This window comes from Triturus cristatus, chromosome 4_1 (genome assembly GCF_964204655.1).
Source record: "Triturus cristatus chromosome 4_1, aTriCri1.1, whole genome shotgun sequence".
NCBI lineage: Eukaryota > Metazoa > Chordata > Amphibia > Caudata > Salamandridae > Triturus > Triturus cristatus.
Window position 1 is genome coordinate 1,098,747,683 of NC_140585.1, and position 23,900 is coordinate 1,098,771,582.

At 43.1% G+C, this 23,900-nt stretch overlaps 1 protein-coding gene across 1 annotated transcript in view; it reads right to left on the reverse strand.

The window, feature by feature from the left end:
* Positions 1-23,900, reverse strand: part of LOC146856076 (lysosomal alpha-glucosidase-like) — an 829,176-nt gene that overhangs the window by 299,137 nt on the left and 506,139 nt on the right. The window contains exons 10-12 of the mRNA XM_085654093.1: positions 23,269-23,382; positions 22,234-22,350; positions 1,562-1,646 (exon numbers count right to left, since the gene is read on the reverse strand). Of these exons, the coding sequence (XP_085510219.1) occupies positions 1,562-1,646; positions 22,234-22,350; positions 23,269-23,382 (316 nt within the window). The remainder of the gene's footprint in view (positions 1-1,561; positions 1,647-22,233; positions 22,351-23,268; positions 23,383-23,900) is intronic.

Here is a 23,900-nt window from a genome sequence, read left to right on the forward strand (position 1 = left end):
GGGGAGCACAGCCCTGATTTGTGCAAGATGGTTGCAAAATCAGAGGCACTACCTGCATAAATGTACAGTGCACACCAATACCAAATTCGCCTTGGCTAGCCGATGGGTTGGGCTTATAACTGAAAATGTCTCTTAATTGACGGGATCAATGTTTCTTTTCAAGCATTCACTCATTCATCCATGCATGCACTAAATTACTCATTATCCATGTACACGATCACTCATCTGTGCTCTAGAGGATCTATTTACCCCCCCCCCCCCATGATTCATACAAATGGGAATCACCTTCTTTATAATGTATGCCACTTTGAAGAATGGTGGCACTTTTCCTATATTTGCCCTGAAAGTCCAATGAACCGCAGGGTACTTGGCGTGGGGGTGGTGGAGTATGGGAACTATCATCTGGGTGCCATATTATTTTCCTACTGATTCTTTAGTGTGAAATAGGCACTAACAAACAAACACAAGCTATACTTGACAGCACTCAACAACTTTAACCACTCAGCAGAATCCTAAAAATACTATGTGAATTTTCGAGGAGCATTTCCAAGAGGCTATGGAAGCAACCTAAAATAAAAGAGCAAAATGTGCAATATAGGTTCCATGCATCGTCAGGGGTAATTAGCTAAATGAATTGCACATATTGTTAACCACCAACAAAGTTGTAATTGTTTGGCAGTTCACAAACGTTTGCTATCTTTCCAAGACATATCTGCACTTCCACACTTTACACCTGAATGAACTTAATGCTTGCAGTGCACATTTTTTCCTAGCAAATGATACCCTAGCCTATTTTTCAGGGTTCATGTTACAAGGGAAGACTTCATGTGAAGAAATGTTTTCCGGCTAAAGAAAATAAAAGTGTTCGTAACATTTCATATGCAGGATTTAACATGACAGCAACACTGCACAGATCATGGTATTTTAGCCACATGTGGCTCAATTTTGCTTGTTTGGGGTGGTAAATCGTAAATCTCTTCAATGTGCAGCCATACATTCTAACTTGTTTTATGAATTTAGCCATAAAAGACTCACATACACTTTCCAGACCACACGATCATGTCAAAGGGGTGGCTATTTGATATGCTTGTGCATTGCTCCACAGCAGAATTCACTGCAAATCTCTGACCTACTGGAACCAGGGCTAGAGAAAGTCATAGTGTCAACTTTAATAGCCACTGGAACAAGGAGTTGGGGCTCAAGAAAGATAACCTCAGCAGCAATAAATGGACTCACGTCAAAGTTTCCTGGGGGACAGTACACTCATGGGTGGAAAGTATTAAGACTGAAGCAGGAGGTACATTGGTTCCAGACTGATTCCACTGTCATCCTTGTGGAGACAGCATACAGACATCAGTTTATGAAGTGGTGCTATACCTCGAATGTAAAAGGACCGGACGTTAGTGACTTTGTATGCATGATGACAATTTTCAAAGTTCTGATTAGGAAAATTGAGAAAACCTGAGGAGAAGATGGGGTCTGTGCTGTTCTTAAGTCAAGAGAACAGAAAAATGCATTACCATAAGACAAGCATAAATATATCTCCAATAACTCTACTTACTAGGCACATACGGAGGAAAGTTGAGGTTGTTGTGAGCACATCCTGTCTTCTGACCAGTCCCAAAATTTGCTGGCTCGTTCATATCCTTAAAAAATATATATCTGTTAGCAGATTAGCGGACCTTTGCTGAAAACAAAATTTGCAGACAAGCAGTGTGTGCCCTCTACCAACACATGCATGCAGGCATATTAGTTTTATAAACAACTGAAGGTGCTGAGACCTATACCTTCCAGAAGTATGTCTTTCTGCCAAGTTATAGGGTGGAACTTTGCATCAACAAAACACCTCCTAGTGGTCCCAGGGAACACACTCTGTTGGCCCCTTCACATCCAGCATATATGCAAGAAAGTAATGAATGGTCCTAGAGTTTGTTAAGGTGGTATCCAAGTACTATGGGTACAGTTCTACTGAAATTGCCATACATACTGCAAAATATAGAAGGTCATGTGGGCAACAGCCACTAGCGGCATAGACAAAACAAATCTCAGCTAAGTAGCTTTAGCACCATACAAGATAGCATAACTTATTGCCAGTAACAGGGCCTTGATGGAGTGCATAAAATTAGCATATTAACAAAAGGTTTTGAATCTTATACATTCACTTTAACTCAAACGCACCATAATTCGTATGTTTGTAGAAAAAGTGCCACTTTGGCGTGCTGTGCTACAACTGTTCTACATCCCTCAATCACTATAAAATTCCTGTGCACTAAGGGTCTGATTCAGAACTCATTTCACTAGAATAAAAGGGGGAACCCAGTAACCCAAGGACTTGGGCTGTGTGGAAATATGGATTTTTATGATCAGTTATGTCCCCTATCTTGGACCCCAACGGTTTCATGTATAAATCACCAGTACATGTATGTTTCCTCCAGTTCCAGTTATGAAGACGCAAACACATGTGCGTCCACCGTCAACATGTCCTCTTTCAGATCCGCCATGAATGGGCCGGATATTCTATTCCTAAGTATAAAAGGCCACCGGCTTTATATGGTTCATTTATCCCATTTTACAGTCCAGGCGAGTAGGCCCTGATTCTGCCATCAAGCCTTTTCTTGCCTTCTGCCTCTGAAAGCTCCAGTCTGAGCTCGCATCTGTATCCATGAACTTTGTCCTATTCCCTGCGCGGCTAACGGTGCCTGACTCCAGCCTGTTGCCTGCCAAAAACTGTATTTCACCTTCGAGATTATCTGCTCCGCTCCCTATCCAATGCATTCCTGTCTAGTAGTTTAAGTAAACATTCTTCCAGCTACCGAGCAAAGGGCCCGGCTTCTCTGTCTTTATGCAAGTAATTCATAGCCCTGTTACTATGGAAGATTTCTGCCCTCGCATCTAGTGTAGACACTTAGACGCTTGTACACGCACTCACAGTCAGTATAGAATAGATTTTGTTCGAAAGACCTTTCCTTTTGGATAACATAGTTCTTTAAACATAGGATGTTAGATATGATTTGGGATTAGGTTGACTTGACCCCCCAGACTTCTGTCTCCACATGTAGAGCTAAATGTCAAGTCCTCTTCACCCCCTAGTTGCACGTCAATTGCACGTCATGCTGCTGCGCGCGCATTTCTGCCAAGTATTTCTGCTGACATTGCGAAATTCTTTCATGAAACCACCCATTTATGACATCATACCTGATGACGTTCTTTAGTTACGCCCAGTTACACCCACTTTAGTTACGCATGTATGTTTTATCTTTGTTATCAATTGTTACGCCTCCTGCATCTGTTTCACTGTAATGCCTATTGTATAAAAATGATTACCTGTCAATAAAGTATGGTCCTTCACTTCCTGAACCTTCGTGGTGATGGAATATGGAGTCCATCAATTCGAATTGATTTTGGAATAAAGCCCGTTCTGAACCTCTAATACCACGGATTCTGCCTCTTATTTTACTGAGCTATTATTATAGATTTTCCGCATCAAATTAAGAACCGGTAATTAAATTATTTACCACATATATGGCGCCCGAACAGGGACACTTTCTCATCTCACGCGCCGGAGGTGCGTTGCAGGCCCGGTCTCCTGTCACAGCTGGACGGACAACAACGCGTACCCACAGGATTTCCTGTATCTCCCTCCTGCCGAGCGGGGGTAACTGAGGCTGCGATCAACACCCAGACGAGACGGTGAGAAGTGCGAAGTATCCCGACCAGAGCCTAGCTGAGAGAGCAAGATCCGAGGTATACAGAGGCCCACCAGTTTCCGAAGTTTCCGAAGTTTCGAGTCGAGTCCAGTCCGGTCCAAGTCCAGTTCAGTTCAGTTCCGAGGCCTTCCGTTCCGAGCTACCCGGTGAGTACCATTGTCGGGGAGGCGTTCTGACGTGCACATAGGTTGTGCCGGTCAAGACGGGTTTGGGTACACAAATCCGGTCTGCACTGTTTCAGCAGTGTATCTGTACTGTTTAGCAGTATATCAAGTATGTCTAGTATATAATTCAGAATTATCTAGTTAGTACCGAGTATTATGCTTAGTGACTAGTTCCCTAAATGGCCATCATTGTTTATTCATTAAATGTTAAATGTTAAAATGTTTTAAATACGTTCTGTATATTGTGGTGTGAATGACTGTTCATTATTGTGTTTTGTGGTATTAAACGTGTTCAAAATTAGGTATCAGATCAGTTCTCAATATGCCGCTCTTTTCGAAATTAAGACAGATCAAAACTAGAAAAGGGGTACTCGAAGAAGCTGTTCCCATTCCTCCTAGGGACACTCCAGGGTACTTCATGTATCATAAACATGGCCTAGACGCCATATTATTTCTTGATTTATGGGTAGACTACACCAAGGAATTACCAGAAAGTCAGAGGTGGCCCGCAGCTGGGACCTGGGATGCAGATTGCATCATGAAAGTAGAGGAAGAATTATGGAAAAAGAAAGCTAGACAGTCACAGAAAGATGCCATTGAATTATGGCGTAAAGAATCATATAGACGTACAGAAAAAGCGCTCAGACAGGAAGAGAAAAGTAAGGAGAATTCAAATAAAGTTCGAGAAAATCTATTAATTGAAGAAGGTACTCGAGTAAAATCAGAACAAATAGACAGACAAAGAAATGCCCTTATGAATGGTATGTATCCTCTTCTGGCCGAAGGGTTACCTAAGGCTACTCCGGAGATACCAAAAGACTTGCCACCCCCATTGTTTCCGATAAAAGCACATCCCAAAGGGCATCCCAGAACCGCAGAGGATGTTTTTCTTTCCTCTTATTTAGACGACGCAGCTCCCGAGTATGCTAATACTGCGCCACATAGACCGCCTGCCGAGGGGGTTCAACGCCAAGACCCTCCTCCGTCTGTACCTCCGCAACAGCAAACTCCGACACAAGTTCCGGCAAGCACATCTGTTTCTACATCTGTATCCACACCTATGGTTGCTATATCACGTTCAACGAATCCTTTCACATCCAGCACCCCAGGTGGTGCTACCGGAGGTACATCAAACATTTTTTCCACGCCACCCAGAGTAAATAAACTTTCCTTTCAAGAATTAGCCCACCAACGTACGCCCAAACTAGTAACTCCCGACACGCTCAAGGAACTTCTAATAGATTGTAGATATGACCCTGTGCCCGGAAAAGGGGACGAAATGCTGCTGGCATCATTACGTATCCGACGAGCTGCAATATATTTAGGGAGGCTACCAGGAATGACGACACATTTAGAAAATATATATCACTTTGTCCAGTCAGGGCGAGATTCTGAGAGTATTAACAGAGCCATGGAGTACCAGAAAGTGGAAATACAGGGGGAACTGTTACGTTTCTTCATAAACTGTGTGATCAGAAATCAAGACCGACCAGGGGTAAATCCGGAAGAAATGCAAATTCTTACCACATGGAGTAGGAATATATCAGAGGGGAGACATGATAAACGATCATGTATAGTAGCTATGTGCCGCAAGATCCGCAAAGAAGTAGAACGAATACACGAAGAAAGATTAGCAGTAGACGAGCCTGAACAAACCGAGGAGGAGGAAGAATTAGAACTGCCCACAGGGGGGGGCGTGGCTTGGACGCCGATTAAGATGGCCGCCTAGTTCCGGAGCTCCGCCGCGCCGGGATGGACCCGGATTGATTATACCAGTTTCCAGCCTCTTTTCTCAGCGCCGCAGAGACGGTCCAGCTTGCAGAACGGGATGTGCACCTGGGGAGCCAAGGGTGATCCCTCTTGCGTTCAAAACACGCTATCTTCGTCGCGTTGAATGCGCTCCTCAGAACGCCCGCCATTTTGTCTCCTCAGCAGCGCTCGCCTGTAACCAGCGCGCACACCTGGAACAGCAGTTTTTTTTTTTCCCTGTTTTCAGACGCGCTCTGCTTTCCAGGACAATGTGGAGTAACTCCTACTTCCTAATCGCTTCTCAAGGAGCAGCTGTGTGAAGAGCTCATTGCAACTTCCCTGGTAGGTGATTATCTCTGTGGTTTTGAGCTGTTCCCCGAGGATTACATGATTACATGTCTACTTTAATCCTTCAGAGAATGACTTAACTTATTTTTCTACGCTTTTTGTGACGCTTGGAGATGGATTTTAAACCAGGGGCTCTTTCTCTATGACTTACATGTAATCTTGAGGATACCTCTGCCAAGCCTTATGTGGTACTAAACGTGGTATTGGACATCCATATTTAATTGCTTACTATGTGTGGAAACACCTCCTAATATTCGCTCACATCATTTTCAACCCCGGAGTTTTTCAATGACCTTTCCAAGTCTCCTCTATCACTTCGGATAATCGCTGGGCTATTTGGTTCTGGTCTGGTCATGTAGGCACATTGATAACCCCTGCCTCTGAACCCAGATTGTTTGTGTTGGCCTGCTTATTTGACTTTCGCTCACTATCATTGGCACGTCTCCAGCTTCTATGGGCAAGCTTCGCAATCCGAAGTTTGTCTTTGTGCCTTCGAAGGCTCCGCCTTCCTCTGCCTCCTCCTCACCATCAGGCCCTTCTCCTCAATCTCCTTCCACAGAGCAAATGGCGACAGCAGGTCCCTCCCGCTCTTCTTCAGCACAATCTTCTTCCAGTAAGTCTTCTCCTCCTGCCTCCTTACCTAAGCGCATGAAGCCGGACGCCTCTCCTCCTCCTCCTGAATCATCTCCACCCCCTATCTCTATGGAGTTGATACTTGAGGAGATTCGCGCCTTGCGCCCATTCGTGGAGGAGACTAACGCTAAGATGCAGCTTTTTGAGGACAAATGGTCAACTATGGAGGCCCGTGTTTCTTCTGTGGAGCAGCAGGTTCCAGATATTCAGTCAAATTCCCATCGCATTTCCTCTTTGGAGAAATCTCTTCTTGCCCTTCAGCAGCATACTGAGGATTTGGAGAACAGGAACAGGAGGAATAACCTGCGCGTTTATGGCCTACCGGAATCTTTGGAGGGGGATGATCCTGTCATGTTCTTCTCTTCTTTTCTCCTGAAGTTGTTAGACCTTCCTGCTACCACCTCTCTTAGCATCCAACGAGCCCACAGACTTGGTCCTCGTTCCTCCTCCTCCACCAAACCGCGGGGGGTCATTATCCTCTTTCTTAAATTTACTGACCTCCTCCTGATCCTCTCCACGGCTCGAGCGAAACGCCAAATTTCTTGGATGGGTCAGAGAGTCTATCTCTCTCAGGATGTCTCTGGTGCCACTGCTGCTAGAAGAAAAGAATTTCTGTCTCTTCGCGCTCCCCTACGTTCTATGGGTGCTAGGTATGGCCTTTTTCACCCCTGTACCTTCAAGGTAACTCACCAGAACAATACTTGGACTTTTCAAGACCCGGCTGAGCTCAAGAAATTCATCCACACTCAGACTAATGCTGGCATGGACACATCCAATCCTCCTACTGGTTGATTATTTACTTGATTGGTCTTTTTTCCTTACAGGTTCTTGCTGGAGTTTTTCCCTTCCTAGTTGATCCTCCTTTTATCTGATGTGATTACATAACGGTTGTCGTTTGGGGTTTCTGTTTTTGCATTTAATTGTTTGTTTGTGTACTGTTTACCTTCCCATGATCCCTGCATAACATGTTTCTTTTTCCTTCCCCAGATTCTCTGTTTGACCAACCCTCGTGTAATCCTCTCCATACCATTTTAGTCCGTCTTCCTCATAATCCGTCCTGTTGCGGTGGGTTGTTGCTCTCCGGCTCGGAGGGCTGTTCTTGTCGAATCCTCCCACACCCCATCGTCGTCATCTTCTCATCTCCCTTCCCCCTTCAGGTATGTTTCCTTCAGTCGTCCGTTTTGGATATGTACTGTATCTTCTTCTTCTCCTTTTTCTCGCCCCTCTCCTTCCTTTCCTCTCTTCTTGCTCTCTTTTTCACCATGTTCTTCGACTTTCTTTTGTCTTGCTCTTGTCTTTCCTCTGTTCGCTATTCTTCTTTGTGGCGTTTTTTTTGGTTTTATTCCTTTTTTCTCTGTTCCTGACACACTTTATTGTGATTTAATTTAAAGTTATTTCATGGAATGTGAAAGGTTTTATTAGCCCTATTAAACGGCAGAGAGTGCTTTCCCATCTAGCCTCTTATACCCCTGACTTGGTTCTTTTGCAAGAGACTCATCTCTCTGAGGCGGAGTCTCTTAAGTTAAAAAGAGGTTGGGTGGGAACGGTTTTATTTTCTCCTACCTCTAACAAAAAGAATGGTGTGGCCATTTTGTGTCACAAGAAGTTGAAATGTAAAGTTCTCTTTCAAGAAAATGACACTGAGGGTCGTTGGGTCTTAGCTAAGTTGTTAATTAATTCTGTTTCCTTGACTGTTTTTAATGTATATGGCCCCACTCACCCTGATTGTAATTTTTGGCCTCTAATAACTTCTAAATGTTTCCAACACAGTGATTCTTTGTTCATTCTAGGGAGGGATTGTAATCAAATTGTTGATCCGTTTCTTGATCGCAAATCCTCTGCCCGCTTCACCCCCCACAAATCACATACACAATTCCTTGACACTATTTCCAAATCTCACCTTCTTGACTCTTGGAGACTGTTCCATCCTGACTCTTTAGACTACTCGTTCTTCTCACCCCCTCATGCCTCCTTCTCCCGGATTGACTATATATTCCTCTCTCAATCTCTCTCTCAAAATCTTCTTTCCTCATCTATAGAGCCGATAGTTATCTCAGACCATGCTCCTATTGTCACCGTTTTTGATCTTCTTCCCCCTCACCCCAAATCCTCCCGCTGGCGCTTTAATAACTCTCTCCTCCTAGACCCCCTTTTTTCTTCTTCCTTCCTTTCCTTTGCCACAGAATTTTTCCTACTTAATTCTGATCCTTCTCTACCCCCTCATGTTATTTGGGACTCTTTCAAGGCTACGGCTCGCGGTTTTGTGATTGACTTTGTCTCAAAGAAAAAGAAATCTTATCTTAAGAAACAAAAAGACCTTCTCTCTCATATCAAATCCTTAGAACATAAATTTTACACTTCTTCTACTCCAACTGTTATACCAGACCTTATACGTGCCAAACTCGAGTTCAACAAAATTTCTACTGACAATGCGTCCTCATTACTTCTCCGCAGCAGCGCCCGCTACTACGGAGGTCGTAACAGGTCAGGTAAGCTTTTGGCCAACTATCTTAAGTCCCGCAAGGAGCGCAACCTGATTGATTCAATATACTCCAACGATAACCGTCTCCTCCACAAGGAAGAGGATATACTCGCCCAATTCCAGCAGTTCTACCAATCTCTTTATACCCCTGAATCTCCCCCTTCGGCTACTCTCATTCAATCCTACTTGGACAAAATTCCTGCCCCCTCTACCTCTCATCTCAATTTCCCTGATCTTGAGCTTGACCTCTCTCTCACCGAATTGGACAATGCCTTAACATCTCTAACCAAGGGTAAATCTCCGGGTCCGGATGGTTTTTCTGTGGAATTTTATCTACATTTTTCAGATCTTTTGCTTCCCAAACTTCTCTCTCTTTTTCAATCCTTCTTCACCTCCGGCACGGCTTCTGGTACCTTTCACGAGGCTACCATCTGCTTAATACCCAAAGATGGTCGTGACCCGCAATTCTGTAAGAACTATCGCCCAATATCCCTCGTTAATGTAGATTATAAATTATTTGCTAAACTTCTTGCCCGACGTTTAGATTCTTTCCTCCCACACCTTATCGGTAAGGAGCAATGCGGTTTCGTAAAGGGTAGACTTACCTCAGATAACTCCCGTCTTTTTCTTAATGTTCTCAACAAAGTACCTTCTCTTAACTCCTCTCTAGCTGCTATATCAGTGGATGCCGAGAAGGCTTTTGATAGAGTAGATTGGTCCTTTATGTTCGCCTCCCTTCGTTGGCACGGCTTTGGCCCTAATTTTATCTCTCTTGTTTCTCTACTTTATTCCTCTCCTAAAGCGTCTGTATTAGTTAACGGCCGAACGTCCTCTTACTTTCCTTTGCAGCGTGGTGTCCGCCAGGGCTGTCCTCTCTCCCCTTTACTTTTTGTTCTGGCTTTAGAGCCGTTTCTCTCGTCCATTAGAAACAACATTTCTATTTCTGGCTTTCCTTATGGTAAAACCCACTTGAAACTCTCTGCGTATGCAGATGACATTCTTTTGTTTATTTCCGATCCTGACCAATCCATTCCGGCCTTATTAATTGAGTTTAACTCCTTCTCTCAAGTTTCTGGTTACAAGATCAATTCCGATAAAACTGAGATTCTCCCTCTTACTAAATTTTGTCTCCCTCACCAGTTTTCAGCTACCGGGTTTGCATGGAATCCCTCTAAAATTAAATACCTTGGAATCTGGTTCTCCAACTCCATTTCTTCGTCTATTCGGCTCAACTTCACTACCGTAGTATCCCGTATAGATAAGTTGCTCTCTTCTTGGAATCCCCTTTTTCTCTCCTGGTGGGGTCGGCTAGATTCGATCAAAATGATGATCTCTCCCATTCTCATATACATTCTTTCCATGCTCCCCGTTCATATCCCTGATGTCCATTTCAAACGCATAGATTCCTGTCTCTCTAAGTTTCTTTGGAATAATAAAAAATCGAGAATTGCGCTTACTGTCCTTCGTAAACCAAAGGCTAACGGCGGAGTCAACTTTCCAGATTTCCGTCTCTATCATAAATCCTTTTCTCTCCGTCAGGCTTCTAATTGGCTGGTACTTACGCCTTCCCCTCTAGCTCCTCTTTGGCTCTCCATTGAACGTTCACTCCTCTCTCCTTTTTCCCTTTCTGAAGTTGTACACTTCACTGCTAAGAATTTAACCACCCCTCTACCCCTGTTTAAACATACTACCTCTCTGCTACATGCTCTAGTCCGCTCGGACCCGATCTCTCGCGAATCTTTTTTGGCCTCCCCGATTTGGTACAACTCACTTATTCTCCTCCATAATCGCCCTATTTGCTGGACTGCGTGGAGATCTAAAGGGCTGATATGGGTTAACCAGCTTTTTGATGGCTTTCTCCCGTGCTCTTTTCCTCGGTTCCGACTCTTGTTTCACTGTCCTCAGTCTTTCTTCCATAGATTCTCTGTCCTAATGGCCATTATACTTGAGGTCTACTACTCTCTCCCCTTGTCACCCTCTTCTGTTTCCCAGTCCTCGCTTCTTCAGATTCTCTCTGCTCTTCCCAAAGCCTCTCTTATTTATAAGTTTTTCTCTTCCCCCAATCCGACTCGTCCAAAATCCAAATTGGAAATTGCTTGGGAACTTGATATGGGCTGTGAATGGTCTATAGTTGTTTGGGACAAGGTCTGGGTCAGATCCTTGAAAATCTCCCGTTCTGCCTCACTAACTCAGTCTATGTTCTTTCTATATCATAGACTTTATCTCTCTCCCCTCTCTATTTCTCGCTTCTCTCCTGATAAAGACTCTACCTGTTGGACCTGCTCTGCCCCTAATGCTGATCTGTATCATTTACTTTTTCTGTGTCCTTCTGTTCTAGCACTTTGGGATCAGGTGTGGTCTTATGTCTCTCGCTTCTTCTCTATCTCTATTCCGTATTCTATTCCTCTTCTTTTCTTAGGTAGTATCTCTGACGCTCTTGACATTCCTTCTAGTTCCTCAGGCCTATTAGATCTCATGTTGGCTCTGGCTTTCCAGCACATTACTTCCAACTGGAAGGATCTTTCTAAACTCACGATACAATGTTGGTGGAACTCCCTCTGTCACTATCACAGGCTTGATGTTCGCTTCGCTGCTGCCTCCACTCCTACTCTCAACAGAGATCTATTCTGGTTGCCTCTCACAACTTATCTTGATTCTAAGGCTCTAAATTCGAAGTCTGTTTCTCCTTTATCCTCTGAGAACTTCAAACCCCCATGAAGCACACCGGCTCTACCCTTCCTCTTTCTTTCTTCTTCTCTATTCTCTTTACCTTATTTATATTTACATTCTTATTCCCTGCCTTTCAAATATTCCCTACTCTTCCCTTATCTGCTCTCTCTATCTTATCTATCTTCTGTCCGACTATACCATTTACTCTTCACTAAGACGCCTCATATCTCCCTTTTCCTTTCTTTTCCCTTCTTTCCTTTCTCCTCCCCCTTTTCTCTCCTTTTCCCCCTCTTTCTTTTTCCTTTCGTTCCCTTTAAAATTTTATAAAATGCTTTTCGTATTGTTTCCTCAGGTCCCTAAGGTTTTTGAGCTTATAATGACCCTGTAATATTTTTTCTCTCCTTTTGACTTTGTATGACAATGCTCTTAATATGACCTGTATTTGTCGTTCGCTATGTTTCTCTTCAAATAAAGCACTTCAAACATAAAAAAAAGAACTGCCCACAGGACAGTTAGAAACCATGGCCTATGTAGGTAGAGGAAGATCTTGCAATAATACTAGATGCTTTACTGATCCGATACGTCCGATACGTCCAGATAATAGCAGAAATTTCCAAACCCCTATAATAAATATAAGGTCCCCCGAACATTCGTTCCAAGCCGCTGACAAATTACTCCGAGAACGAAGGGGTTATCATATACTCGATTCTATGGACGAACAAGAATTAGCCAGGTCAGCCGTTCATTGGGTTGATAGTCCCGGAAAATATAGTGATGATACATTAGCGCACACGTTTTTGAACCTCGCCCCAGATGAACAGCGTTTAGCTGGTATCTATATGATTCAACAACTCCTTATATTATATAAAAGCCAACACTCCGATCCTGGCCCCTTACCTGATATATTGACTGAATTACTCACGAATAAATGGAGAGGTTCAGGTACTGAGCTAATTAGAGAAATACTAGAATCCAGAAAGCAGTACATTCTGTTTGTATGCCCCGAACATGTCTCACTGCCCATCAAGGAAAGAACGACGTATTATATGGATAGACAGAATCCCTTACGCGAAGTTCACCCGATAAAAGGTGAGGACAATCAGTTTAAACGTGTGTTTGTATACACACCCATATCTAAAATAGAACTATTAGAAATGAAGAAAGTGGTACCCAGTCATGACAAAGACCCAGCGGGTTTCCACCGTGAAATTAAAGACATGTTGCTCATGGGAGAATATACCTATCCCGACATTATGACAATATTGAAGGTATTAATGCCTGCGGGCATTTACGAAAAACTCAAGGAAAAGGATTGGGAGGTGGGAGACCAAAAGATAGATTGGACAGCATTAGAAAACGAAGAAAAAGCTTGAGGTCCAGGTTCAGGGCTTGGGGAAAAGACCAAAACACTACCAGGTTTACTAGTACAGGTACTGCCACGTTTATTAACTACGAAAAAGGAAGACTGGGGTGCAATCTCAGCCTGTAAACAAAAGCACGATGAGGATACTAGTGATTTCTATGCCCGATTCGAAAAATGTTTTGGTATAAATAGTGGAATAAAAGCGAGTAGCGAATCGTATCCACATCTGTTCGTGACAAAATTAGTTGAAAATTCCTTGCCCCAAGTTAAGAATAGAGTATTGAAATTCGAGAGTACCTGGCAAGGTAACACTCCGTCACAAATGTTACAAATGCTACAGTACCATCACAATAGAATTGGAGAGGAACAAGAACATGAACAAAGACGCATGAAAGACACGAAAATGAAAATGTTAGTTTCCCAGACAGTTCCAGCTGACGGTCATAAAAAGGGTATGACACAGTCCAGTGTTTCAGCAGGTCCTGTAAAAGGGACATGCAACTATTGTAAACAGCCAGGTCATTATGTACACGATTGTCCAGTTTTAAAACATAATATCGCCATAGGTAATACAAAAGAAAGACCACGGCCACTTAGACAGGATCAGAACCAACAAGGAGCTCCGCAGCATGCACAGTCCATGCCAGCTCCGCAACAGTCTATGTCAGCTCCACCACCGCAGCCTATTGCTGCCACACAAACAACGACACAACAGATGTACCAGACCGCACAGTATGACTATCCTGATTATCAACGATACTCATGAAACAGCCTAGAGAGGGAAGTTGGCTTACCCCTTATTGAGGTCCCTGTAGATCAAGAAGGACCTTATGTACACAGTGAACTATTAGGCCAAGATAGAAAATTTTTACTTGATACAGGGGCAAGCCGAACAACAATAAAACGTAGTGAAGTTCCAGGGGCACCCCTCTCAGGCTCACAGAATATTTCCCTTGGCTTTTCAGGAAAACCTATCATTAACGAAGTATCACAGCCTCTTCCACTTACGATTGGTCCCTTGACACGAACTACAGATTTATTACTTACTAAATCATGTCCAGAAAACTTGTTAGGTATAAAAACATTGAAAGCTCTAGGAGCTATAATATGTTGTTCTCCGGAAGGAGTAAGATTGTTTTTACGTGATTTCAAAGGGCACTACGTGTCCCGAGACATGGATCACCGACTGCAGACTTTACCCACACATTTATGGGCACAAGGCCCTACAGATGTTGGTTGCATGAACATTACCCCATATCGAGTCACACTAAAGGCAGGAGTGGTACTACCACGAATGCGACAATACAAGTTACCCCCAGATGCTGTAGTGGCTTTACTGCAAATCATTGACGAGCTTATTATTACCCAAGGAGTGGTTGTGGAAACCGACTCCAATGTATGTAATTCACCGATAATTCCGATTCTTAAACGAACTGATCCAAAAGCCCCGCCAGTATATCGATTGGTTATTGATCTGCGCGAATTAAATAAATGTATTGTACCACAATACCCCGTAGTCCCAGACATTTCTTCATTACTGACAGCCATTGATTCCGAAGCAACATTCTTTACTGTAATTGATCTCAAGAATGCCTTTTTCAGCGTCCCAATAGATCCGGAAAGCCAATACTTGTTCGGATTTAGTTTAAATGGACGAAGTTTTAAATTCACACGCGCACCTCAAGGATTCACAGAAAGCCCCAGCATCTATAGCCAAGCACTAAAACGAGAACTTGACAGTATCCACATGCCAGTCAACACTGCCCTGCTTCAATATGTCGATGATCTGCTGATCACCGCTAGAAGCGAACCTGAATGTGAAAAAGCCTCACTGACGGTTTTACAATTTTTGGCCGAAAAGGGACACAAGGTGTCCCCTTCTAAGCTGCAATTCTGTGTCCAGCGAGTTGTTTACCTTGGGCACTCGCTGTCCAAGGAGGTGCGGGCTTTTATAGGCCTCACTTCATATTGTAGGCAGTGGATCCCGCAGTATGCATTTCTAGCAAAACCACTCATTCAGTTGACAACACAGGAGGCAGCCACATCGACTGTTCTCCCTTGGACTCAGGAACATACACAAGCTTTTGAAAGCCTAAAGAAAGCTTTATGTCAAGCGCCTGTTTTAGCAACACCATGTTACAATAAACAGTTTACACTCTTTGTTACAGAACGCGAAGGTACTGCCTTGTCAGTACTCACACAGGAACAAGCAGGATCACACAAACCATGTGCTTATTTTTCTAGTACATTAGACCCCGTAGCTCAGGCTCTGCCTGCGTGCCTGAAATCAGTGGCAGCGACAGCTTTAGCAATCAGACAAAGCGATGCCATAGTGTTAGGACATCCATTGACAGTACAAGTACCACATGCAGTAGAGGTTCTCTTGAACCGCACACAAACACAACACTTGACTATAGCACGACTCACTGGTTACGAATTAACATTGTTTCAGCCACATATAGAAATCAGACGTTGTAGTACATTGAATCCTGCCACACTGTTACCAGTAAATGGAACAGACCCACTTGCACATGATTGTATTGAAGTTATCACTATCACGACGAAACCCAGACAAGACTTGACAGACGTCCCATTGTCAGACCCAGACCTTACGTTGTATGTAGATGGTTCATGTATGAGAACAAATACAGGAGAGCTAGTGGCCGCTTACGCAGTCACAACAGACACTGAAATCATTGAAACAAATTGCATAAATACCTTGTCAGCTCAAGCAGCAGAGCTTATCGCTCTGACACAAGCCTGTATTCAAGCCACAAATAAAAAAGTCAACATATACACTGATTCACGTTATGCATTCGGAGTTGTACATGACTTCGGCGTGCTGTGGCGAGAGAGAGGTTATTTAACTTCTCACGGTGCCCACATTCAGCACGGACCCCTCATTCATGCCTTATTAGATGCAATACATCTACCCATTGCAATATCAATTATGAAATGTAAAGCTCATACGAAAGTTACTGATATCATTTCCCAAGGCAATGATCTAGCTGACAGAACAGCCAAACAGACTGCTCAAACTCACACATCTGACATGACAAAGACAATAGTCCCGACACCAACACATTGCATGACGGTTAAGGATCCCGCTCTTGACGTAATTGACATACAGACACATGCTACACCAGATGAAATAAAGAAATGGACTGAATTAGGAGGGATCCAAACGGATCAAGGATGGATGACGAAGGAAAAATCTGTGTGGTTCCTTCCTGATTCAATGGTCCAGGTTATCATTAATACTGTACATAGTCCAGCGCACCTAGGAGAAAAAGCTATGCTAGACAGCATTCAACACATTTGGTTCAACAAACATTTACGAGCAGCAGCTAAACAAAAAGTTCGTACCTGTATGATCTGTTGTCAGTTTAACCCAGGTAAAAGCATTCCCGTAGAACAAGGTGGATTTCAGCCTCCTGACCACCCTTTTGAAGTCCTCCAGATGGATTATATCCAGATGGAACGATGTCGAGGATTCAAATATGTTCTCGTAGTTGTCTGTGCTCTTTCCCGTTGGACAGAGGCATACCCGGTTTCAGATTACACTGCCCCGACTACTGCCAAACAGTTGGTTCGAGAATTCTTCCCACGGTACGGTTTACCACGTGTTGTCTACTCAGATAACGTCCAGCCATTCTCATCCGAACTAATGAAACACGTTTCACTTTTGTTAGGCTATCAGTGGAGATTTCACTGTGTCCGACACCCCGAGGCAGCAGGTCTCGTGGAACGACATAATCAAACTCTGAAAATTAGATTGTCCAAAATATGTAGAGAGAAAGGTGTCGACTGGGTAGTAGCCTTACCAGTTGCACTCTTTTACATGAGAATGGTAGCGCACTCTCGAACAGGGCTATCCCCTTATGAGGTGGTCTTTGGTAGACCACCAAATATGTGGGGGACGCCTATACCACGCAAAATAACTGATGTTGACTGTAATATGCTGACAGATTACTTGGCTTCCTTGATGTCTGCACTACAATCTTGTCGTTCACAGGTAGCTGCAGCCTTTCCCGACAACACCGAGGTGAAACCCCATGACGTAATTCCCGGGGACTTGGTGTTAGTGAGGAACTTTGACCGGAAGTCTCAGCTGGATCCTAGGTGGAAATCGCCTCAACTCGTACTGTTAACCACGAGGACAGCCGTGAAGATCGAAGGTCGAAAAGGCTGGATACATTCAAGTCATATCAAGAAATTTCATGGACTACCGTCCGATGTAAACGACACACCTCGCGTGTCTTCACCGATTGACTCAAAGCTTCCTTTGGTTGAACTGAATGACAAGGAACAATATAAACTAAAACTACGGTCTAACAAGTCAGGCAATTTGATTGTTTAAGTCCTCTCCAAGGTGAATCGGTCGAATTTGTCTCTGACATGTATCCTCTAGACCTGAATAGAGAAAGAAACCGAAAAATGCAGTTGAAACAACATGCGTACTGTAAATCACTGCGTAGTCATTGCACAGTGACGTTATTAATTTTGTTTTTCTTAAGTCTTTTAATAATCGCTGCAAGTATATTGTTGCACATATATTATCCTATTTCTAAACATATTTACAATGTTACTGCTGAACATTCTTTTAGTGAATTACCCCCGCATGAGTTGTCCTATAGATTTGCGCTGCGCAATAACACTTTTATTAGTATGTTACATCATTCCCATCAGGTTAGCAATGCTACAAATTGTTGGATATGTGGCCGACTCCCTCCCTATCAGAACTATAAAGGAATTCTGCCTCTCTTTCCATACCCGTTCACACACAATGGCTCCTGTGGAGCATGGTTTAGTCTAATTAATTCCCTAGATTCGAATTCTGCAGTTGATCAAGACAACTGGGTATGGGGAAACCTGAACTTAGTCTTACTCAAAGTCTGTTACCCTAACAAGGAGGGACTTCCCAAAAGAGCAGGAACTGATCTAGAAAATGAAGTATATGGATTAGGTAATTTTACGCTTAATCTCATGATCTTGAATGTCGAATCCGAAGCTGCACCAATTTTGCCCGCTATGTCAGTATTTCCAGTTAAAGGTGAATTATGTGTAAGAAAGAATGGTTCCATACATATGGGCCATAGTAGATGCACCACTGTAATAGAATTCAGTGATCAAGGCAAGTCTACATTTAGAGCTTCTCGCCATTCCTACTTCATATGTGGTCAGACTGCATATATACGTTTGCCTCTAGATTGGGATGGTACTTGCTACATCGGATTCCTTTTGCCACCTGTTTTCCTAGCTCCTCCTGATTATCATAGAAATACTCATTTAGTACACAATAGAGAACGGAGAGATCTCCCAATAGTCGATTACACTGAGACAGCATGGGAAAAATACACAGATTTCAATAAAGGTCTCTTTCCCTATATAGGTACAGTTACCAATAGTAAGCTGATACGTAGATTAACCAGAACCCTTGAAGCAGTAGTGAACGAAACTATTTCCGCCTTAGGCAATTTAACAGAAGAGCAGTCTGCTATGCGGATTGTTGTGCTTCAAAATCGTCTTGTCCTTGACGTCATCCTGGCCGATAGGGGCGGAGCTTGTAGGGTCATCGGATCAAGCTGTTGCATTTTCATACCAGAAAATTCGCCATCTGTATATAAAGCCATAACTCGCCTTCATAAGATTGTAAGCCAGATACACCAGAATCCAGGCACCTGGACTTGGTCCGGTTGGTTTTGGAGTGTATTGTCTACCTTTGGATGGAGGGTCCTATCCTTCCTAGGTATTGGCTTTCTCATATTATTCAGTTGCTGTCTATGCCTACAATGTGGACCAGCGATTTGTGGTCTGTGTGCCACATCGTGTATTCCACCATCAAGATTTCATTCATCACGGAAGAAGAAAGAAGAACAAATGATGCTAGATGAACAGATCAACGGATTGATGAAGATTGATATCTCTTAAGGGCAAGTAGGGGACAAGGAGGGAATGTGGAAATATGGATTTTTATGATCAGTTATGTCCCCTATCTTGGACCCCAACGGTTTCATGTATAAATCACCAGTACATGTATGTTTCCTCCAGTTCCAGTTATGAAGACGCAAACACATGTGCGTCCACCGTCAACATGTCCTCTTTCAGATCCGCCATGAATGGGCCGGATATTCTATTCCTAAGTATAAAAGGCCACCGGCTTTATATGGTTCATTTATCCCATTTTACAGTCCAGGCGAGTAGGCCCTGATTCTGCCATCAAGCCTTTTCTTGCCTTCTGCCTCTGAAAGCTCCAGTCTGAGCTCGCATCTGTATCCATGAACTTTGTCCTATTCCCTGCGCGGCTAACGGTGCCTGACTCCAGCCTGTTGCCTGCCAAAAACTGTATTTCACCTTCTAGTAGTTTAAGTAAACATTCTTCTAGCTACCGAGCAAAGGGCCCGGCTTCTCTGTCTTTATGCAAGTAATTCATAGCCCTGTTACTATGGAAGATTTCTGCCCTCGCATCTAGTGTAGACACTTAGACGCTTGTACACGCACTCACAGTCAGTATAGAATAGATTTTGTTCGAAAGACCTTTCCTTTTGGATAACATAGTTCTTTAAACATAGGATGTTAGATATGATTTGGGATTAGGTTGACTTGACCCCCCAGACTTCTGTCTCCACATGTAGAGCTAAATGTCAAGTCCTCTTCACCCCCTAGTTGCACGTCAATTGCACGTCATGCTGCTGCGCGCGCATTTCTGCAAGTATTTCTGCTGACATTGCGAAATTCTTTCATGAAACCACCCATTTATGACATCATACCTGATGACGTTCTTTAGTTACGCCCAGTTACACCCACTTTAGTTACGCATGTATGTTTTATCTTTGTTATCAATTGTTACGCCTCCTGCATCTGTTTCACTGTAATGCCTATTGTATAAAAATGATTACCTGTCAATAAAGTATGGTCCTTCACTTCCTGAACCTTCGTGGTGATGGAATATGGAGTCCATCAATTCGAATTGATTTTGGAATAAAGCCCGTTCCGAACCTCTAATACCACGGATTCTGCCTCTTATTTTACTGAGCTATTATTATAGATTTTCCGCATCAAATTAAGAACCGGTAATTAAATTATTTACCACAGCTGGACAAAAATTAAACAATAAAGCAGTCCCTATAGGGTAAGTGTAGCCCTTGACTTCCACGGCAATAGTGTTGTACTAGGGATAGAAGAAAACCTCTCAAATGAGTATGTTTAAGTTGTGCGTTTAGTGCATTTATTTATGCATATCTTGTTTAAGAATATATGTATCAATTCAATTCTTACAGTATTATTTAATACTGGTATAAGGTGCTCCTGACAGGTGATAGCACAGTATAAGTGATATATGGTGAATAAAAAGTACATTTGTGCCATGTACAAAAATATATATACATGTGGCTGATAGGGACAATAGAATGTTTGAAGTCAACACCCGTAAAATGAGTGTTGATATCCACCATAAAATTCTTAAAAACACATTCCACATATGTTATTTGGCCATTATCAGGACGCAAAATATATATCGTGACACCAAAGGATTGGGGCAGAATCTACCACAATCATACAAATGTCAGTTAATATATCCTGGAGCAACTTCAAAGAGGAAATTGGCATGCCAAGGATTGTGGCAAAATGAGTCCAATATATGTAAAAGTGTCACACATTACTTCCAAGGACAACTTCAGAAATGGTTTTACACAGTGGGATCTCAGAGGATAAGTCAGTTTGCGGCCCCCTGCATTACCAGCTTCCCGAGTCTTCAAAGTGCCACATCTAACCCAGTCCTCACTTCCAGTGGCCTAAGGGAGGAGAAAACCATGATCTTGCATTTTTTTTCTGTAACTAGATGTCTCTGATCTACCCAATCATATTAATAGAGTGGTGTGTGGTGTTACTATACCTGTCCTGCTTGACTGCAAGCTATGATTCCTTAAAGTACCATTGGAATGTCTTCTTTTTCAGCCTCAGGCTGGTAATCCAGAGGCCGAGCGCGGGCAGCGCGTTCCCTTAGTACATACCGGTTTCAGCAGAATGACTTATCCAGGTTTACCTGGGAGATCCACCTGTGTGCGTAAACCCATTTTTGAAGTTGTCCTTGTAATCAATGTGTGACACTTTTACATATATGGGACTATTTTTGCTACAATCCTTCGCATGCCAATATCCTCTTTGAAGTTGCTCCAGGATATATTGTCTGACCTTTGCTTGACTGTGGGAATTTCTGCCCCAATCCTTTGGTGTCTCCGATATACAGGTTGTGTCCTGATGATGACCCTGCTCCAAATACCTATGCTCAGGGGTCAAAACATCAACAAATAAGATATGTGGACTGTGTTTTTAAGAATTTGATGGTGGATACCAACACTCATTTTATGGGTGTTGACTTCAAACATTCTATTGCCCCTATCAGCCATATGTATATATATTTTTGTACATAGCACAAATGCACTTTTATTTACCATATATCACCTTCACTGTGCCGTCACCTCATATATCACTTTCACTGTGCCATCACCTGTTAGGAGTACCATGTACCAGTATTATACTACACTGTTTGAATTGAATTGATTCATATATTCTTAAATGAGATATGTATAAATAAATGCACTAAATGCATAAATGAAACGTACTCCTTTGAGAGGTTTTCTTCTATCCCTAGTTTAACACTATTGCTGTGGAAGTCAAGGGCTACACTTCCCCCATAGGGACCACTTTACCGATTAAGAACTCGGCGGGTGGGCTTCTCTGTCACAACAGTGCTGGATATCCTGTCTGACGAAATCTAAATTCCATAGAATGTAATGTTGCTGTGACAGAGTAACCAGTCCAATGAGTTCTAAATCAGGCCCTAAGATATTGGCAAACACTGTGCTAAACAAAATCATCATAAAATTTTAAGAGATGAAAGGCAACTGCATGCTTCAGTTCTACATCCCAGTTAACTGGTGAGTAAAAGCATAATCGTTATTGTTCCTATAACCGCAAGGGAAGATGCTAAGTTCCCTTCTATAAACATAAGGTCCAGGCATCTCCCATCTCCTCACAGCAGCTCAATGCACTTGCTAATAGTGTTACATGCCTACACACTAAATGTTGCAAACCAAAAACCATGAGCAGACTCACAATCCAGATTCCGTCGTAGTCAATAACATCTTTGAACTCCACACACGCCTGGATCCACCATTCAACGGTCATGGGATTGCTGAAGTCAGGAAAGACTGCGCTTCCAGGAGGCCACACCTACAATCAATATCATGTATATCACATTTATTTAAAGTGATATTTCAGTAAACATCACAATTATTTAGAGACATCAATTAGGAGCAGCTACGGGTAGCAGATACTACTCTTCACTTGTGCTTGGTATGCTTGGCCTTCCTTTGCTACTCCAGGTATCAGCAGCCATTAAGACTGCAGTGGCAACAAAGTGCAATGGCAAAACTAATAGGTCTGTCTTTCATGTGGTAAACCAAGAAAACACAGGCATGTACAAACAATGCAGTGGTAATCGTAGTGGTAATGCGGAGAGTTGTGATTATGGTAATGGTGATGGTAATAGTACTGGCGGCAACGGTGAAGGAGGAGATGTGATGCTAATGGTGGCACTGGAAGTAATGGCGATGGTAGTGGTGGTGGTCGTGACATGGCAATGGCTTGCCCTTGAGTTCTGACTTAAACATGAAAAAAAGCCTAGTGCATTAAAATATTACAATCATTGCTTTCTGTATAAATTAGTGTATTTTTTAAATGTAATATACTCCCACAAGCTCGCCATAAGAGGTAGGACAATATACAAAGCAAGCAATAGAGTCAAGAGGGAAATACTCTTATATGTGGAGCTGAATTCCCCTCTGTGTATATTTTATAGAATTGGTCACAATGCATCTTGCTCTGTCAAGCCAGACCTAAAAACAAGGCTCCAAGAACCATTTACTTCCTACGGACGCCACTAGTCCTTTCCCTTCCTCAGCCCTAAGCACCAAATAGGAGGGCCTCTCTGAGCCAACGTTCGAAAAAGGGGTTAAACCTATGATCTCATCTGTAGTCAAAGGGTGCGTGATGTCACTTCCGCTACTCGTGCCGTGTTGGTGAATTTACATACTTGCAATTACTGCTCTTCCATTAGAGCTCACAGTGTCAGTGGAGCTCATACCGTACCTTTCCTGCAGCTGGGGTCACTCCGTCCGAATTGTTCACCCAGACCCCCATTTGCTGCCCCAGCTCATACGGTCTGTAAGTGCCCGGTGGCTCATCCGCGGTAAGGCAGGGATCCTGAAAGGTCAACGCGCAATGGTCAGAAGCAATACAGAGCCAGCCCGAATCTCCCCCTTTCCCAGATGCTCATGTAAAATGGACACAAAGATAACGATGTTTATGAACGCATCGAAAGGGACAATTAAAAAGTTTACCCACTTAACAGTTTCCAGCTGCCTGGAGAAAACGCTGCATGTCTTCCGTAATTATGACTTTGCTTGCCAGGGGGGAGTCCCCAGGGGCCGCGAGCACTACAGTCTGTCTCATTAACTATTTCTCATCAGCCTTTCGGAGCTCTCACTGCCGAAAGGTTATTTCGGAGCATAATTCTGATATATTATTAATTTTAAGCAGCCTCTCAAGATGAGGCGCAGAAACCTCCCCTCCCGGTTCTGCTACTTCAAGCTTTCCCCAGCAAACGATTTTTACTTCTCTATCTCTGACAGTTAAAAACAGCGCCATCGACAAATATTTGTGCGCCATATTTCTATCAAACAGGAGCGACCTAATTAAATGTCACACAGTCTTGCGAGGCC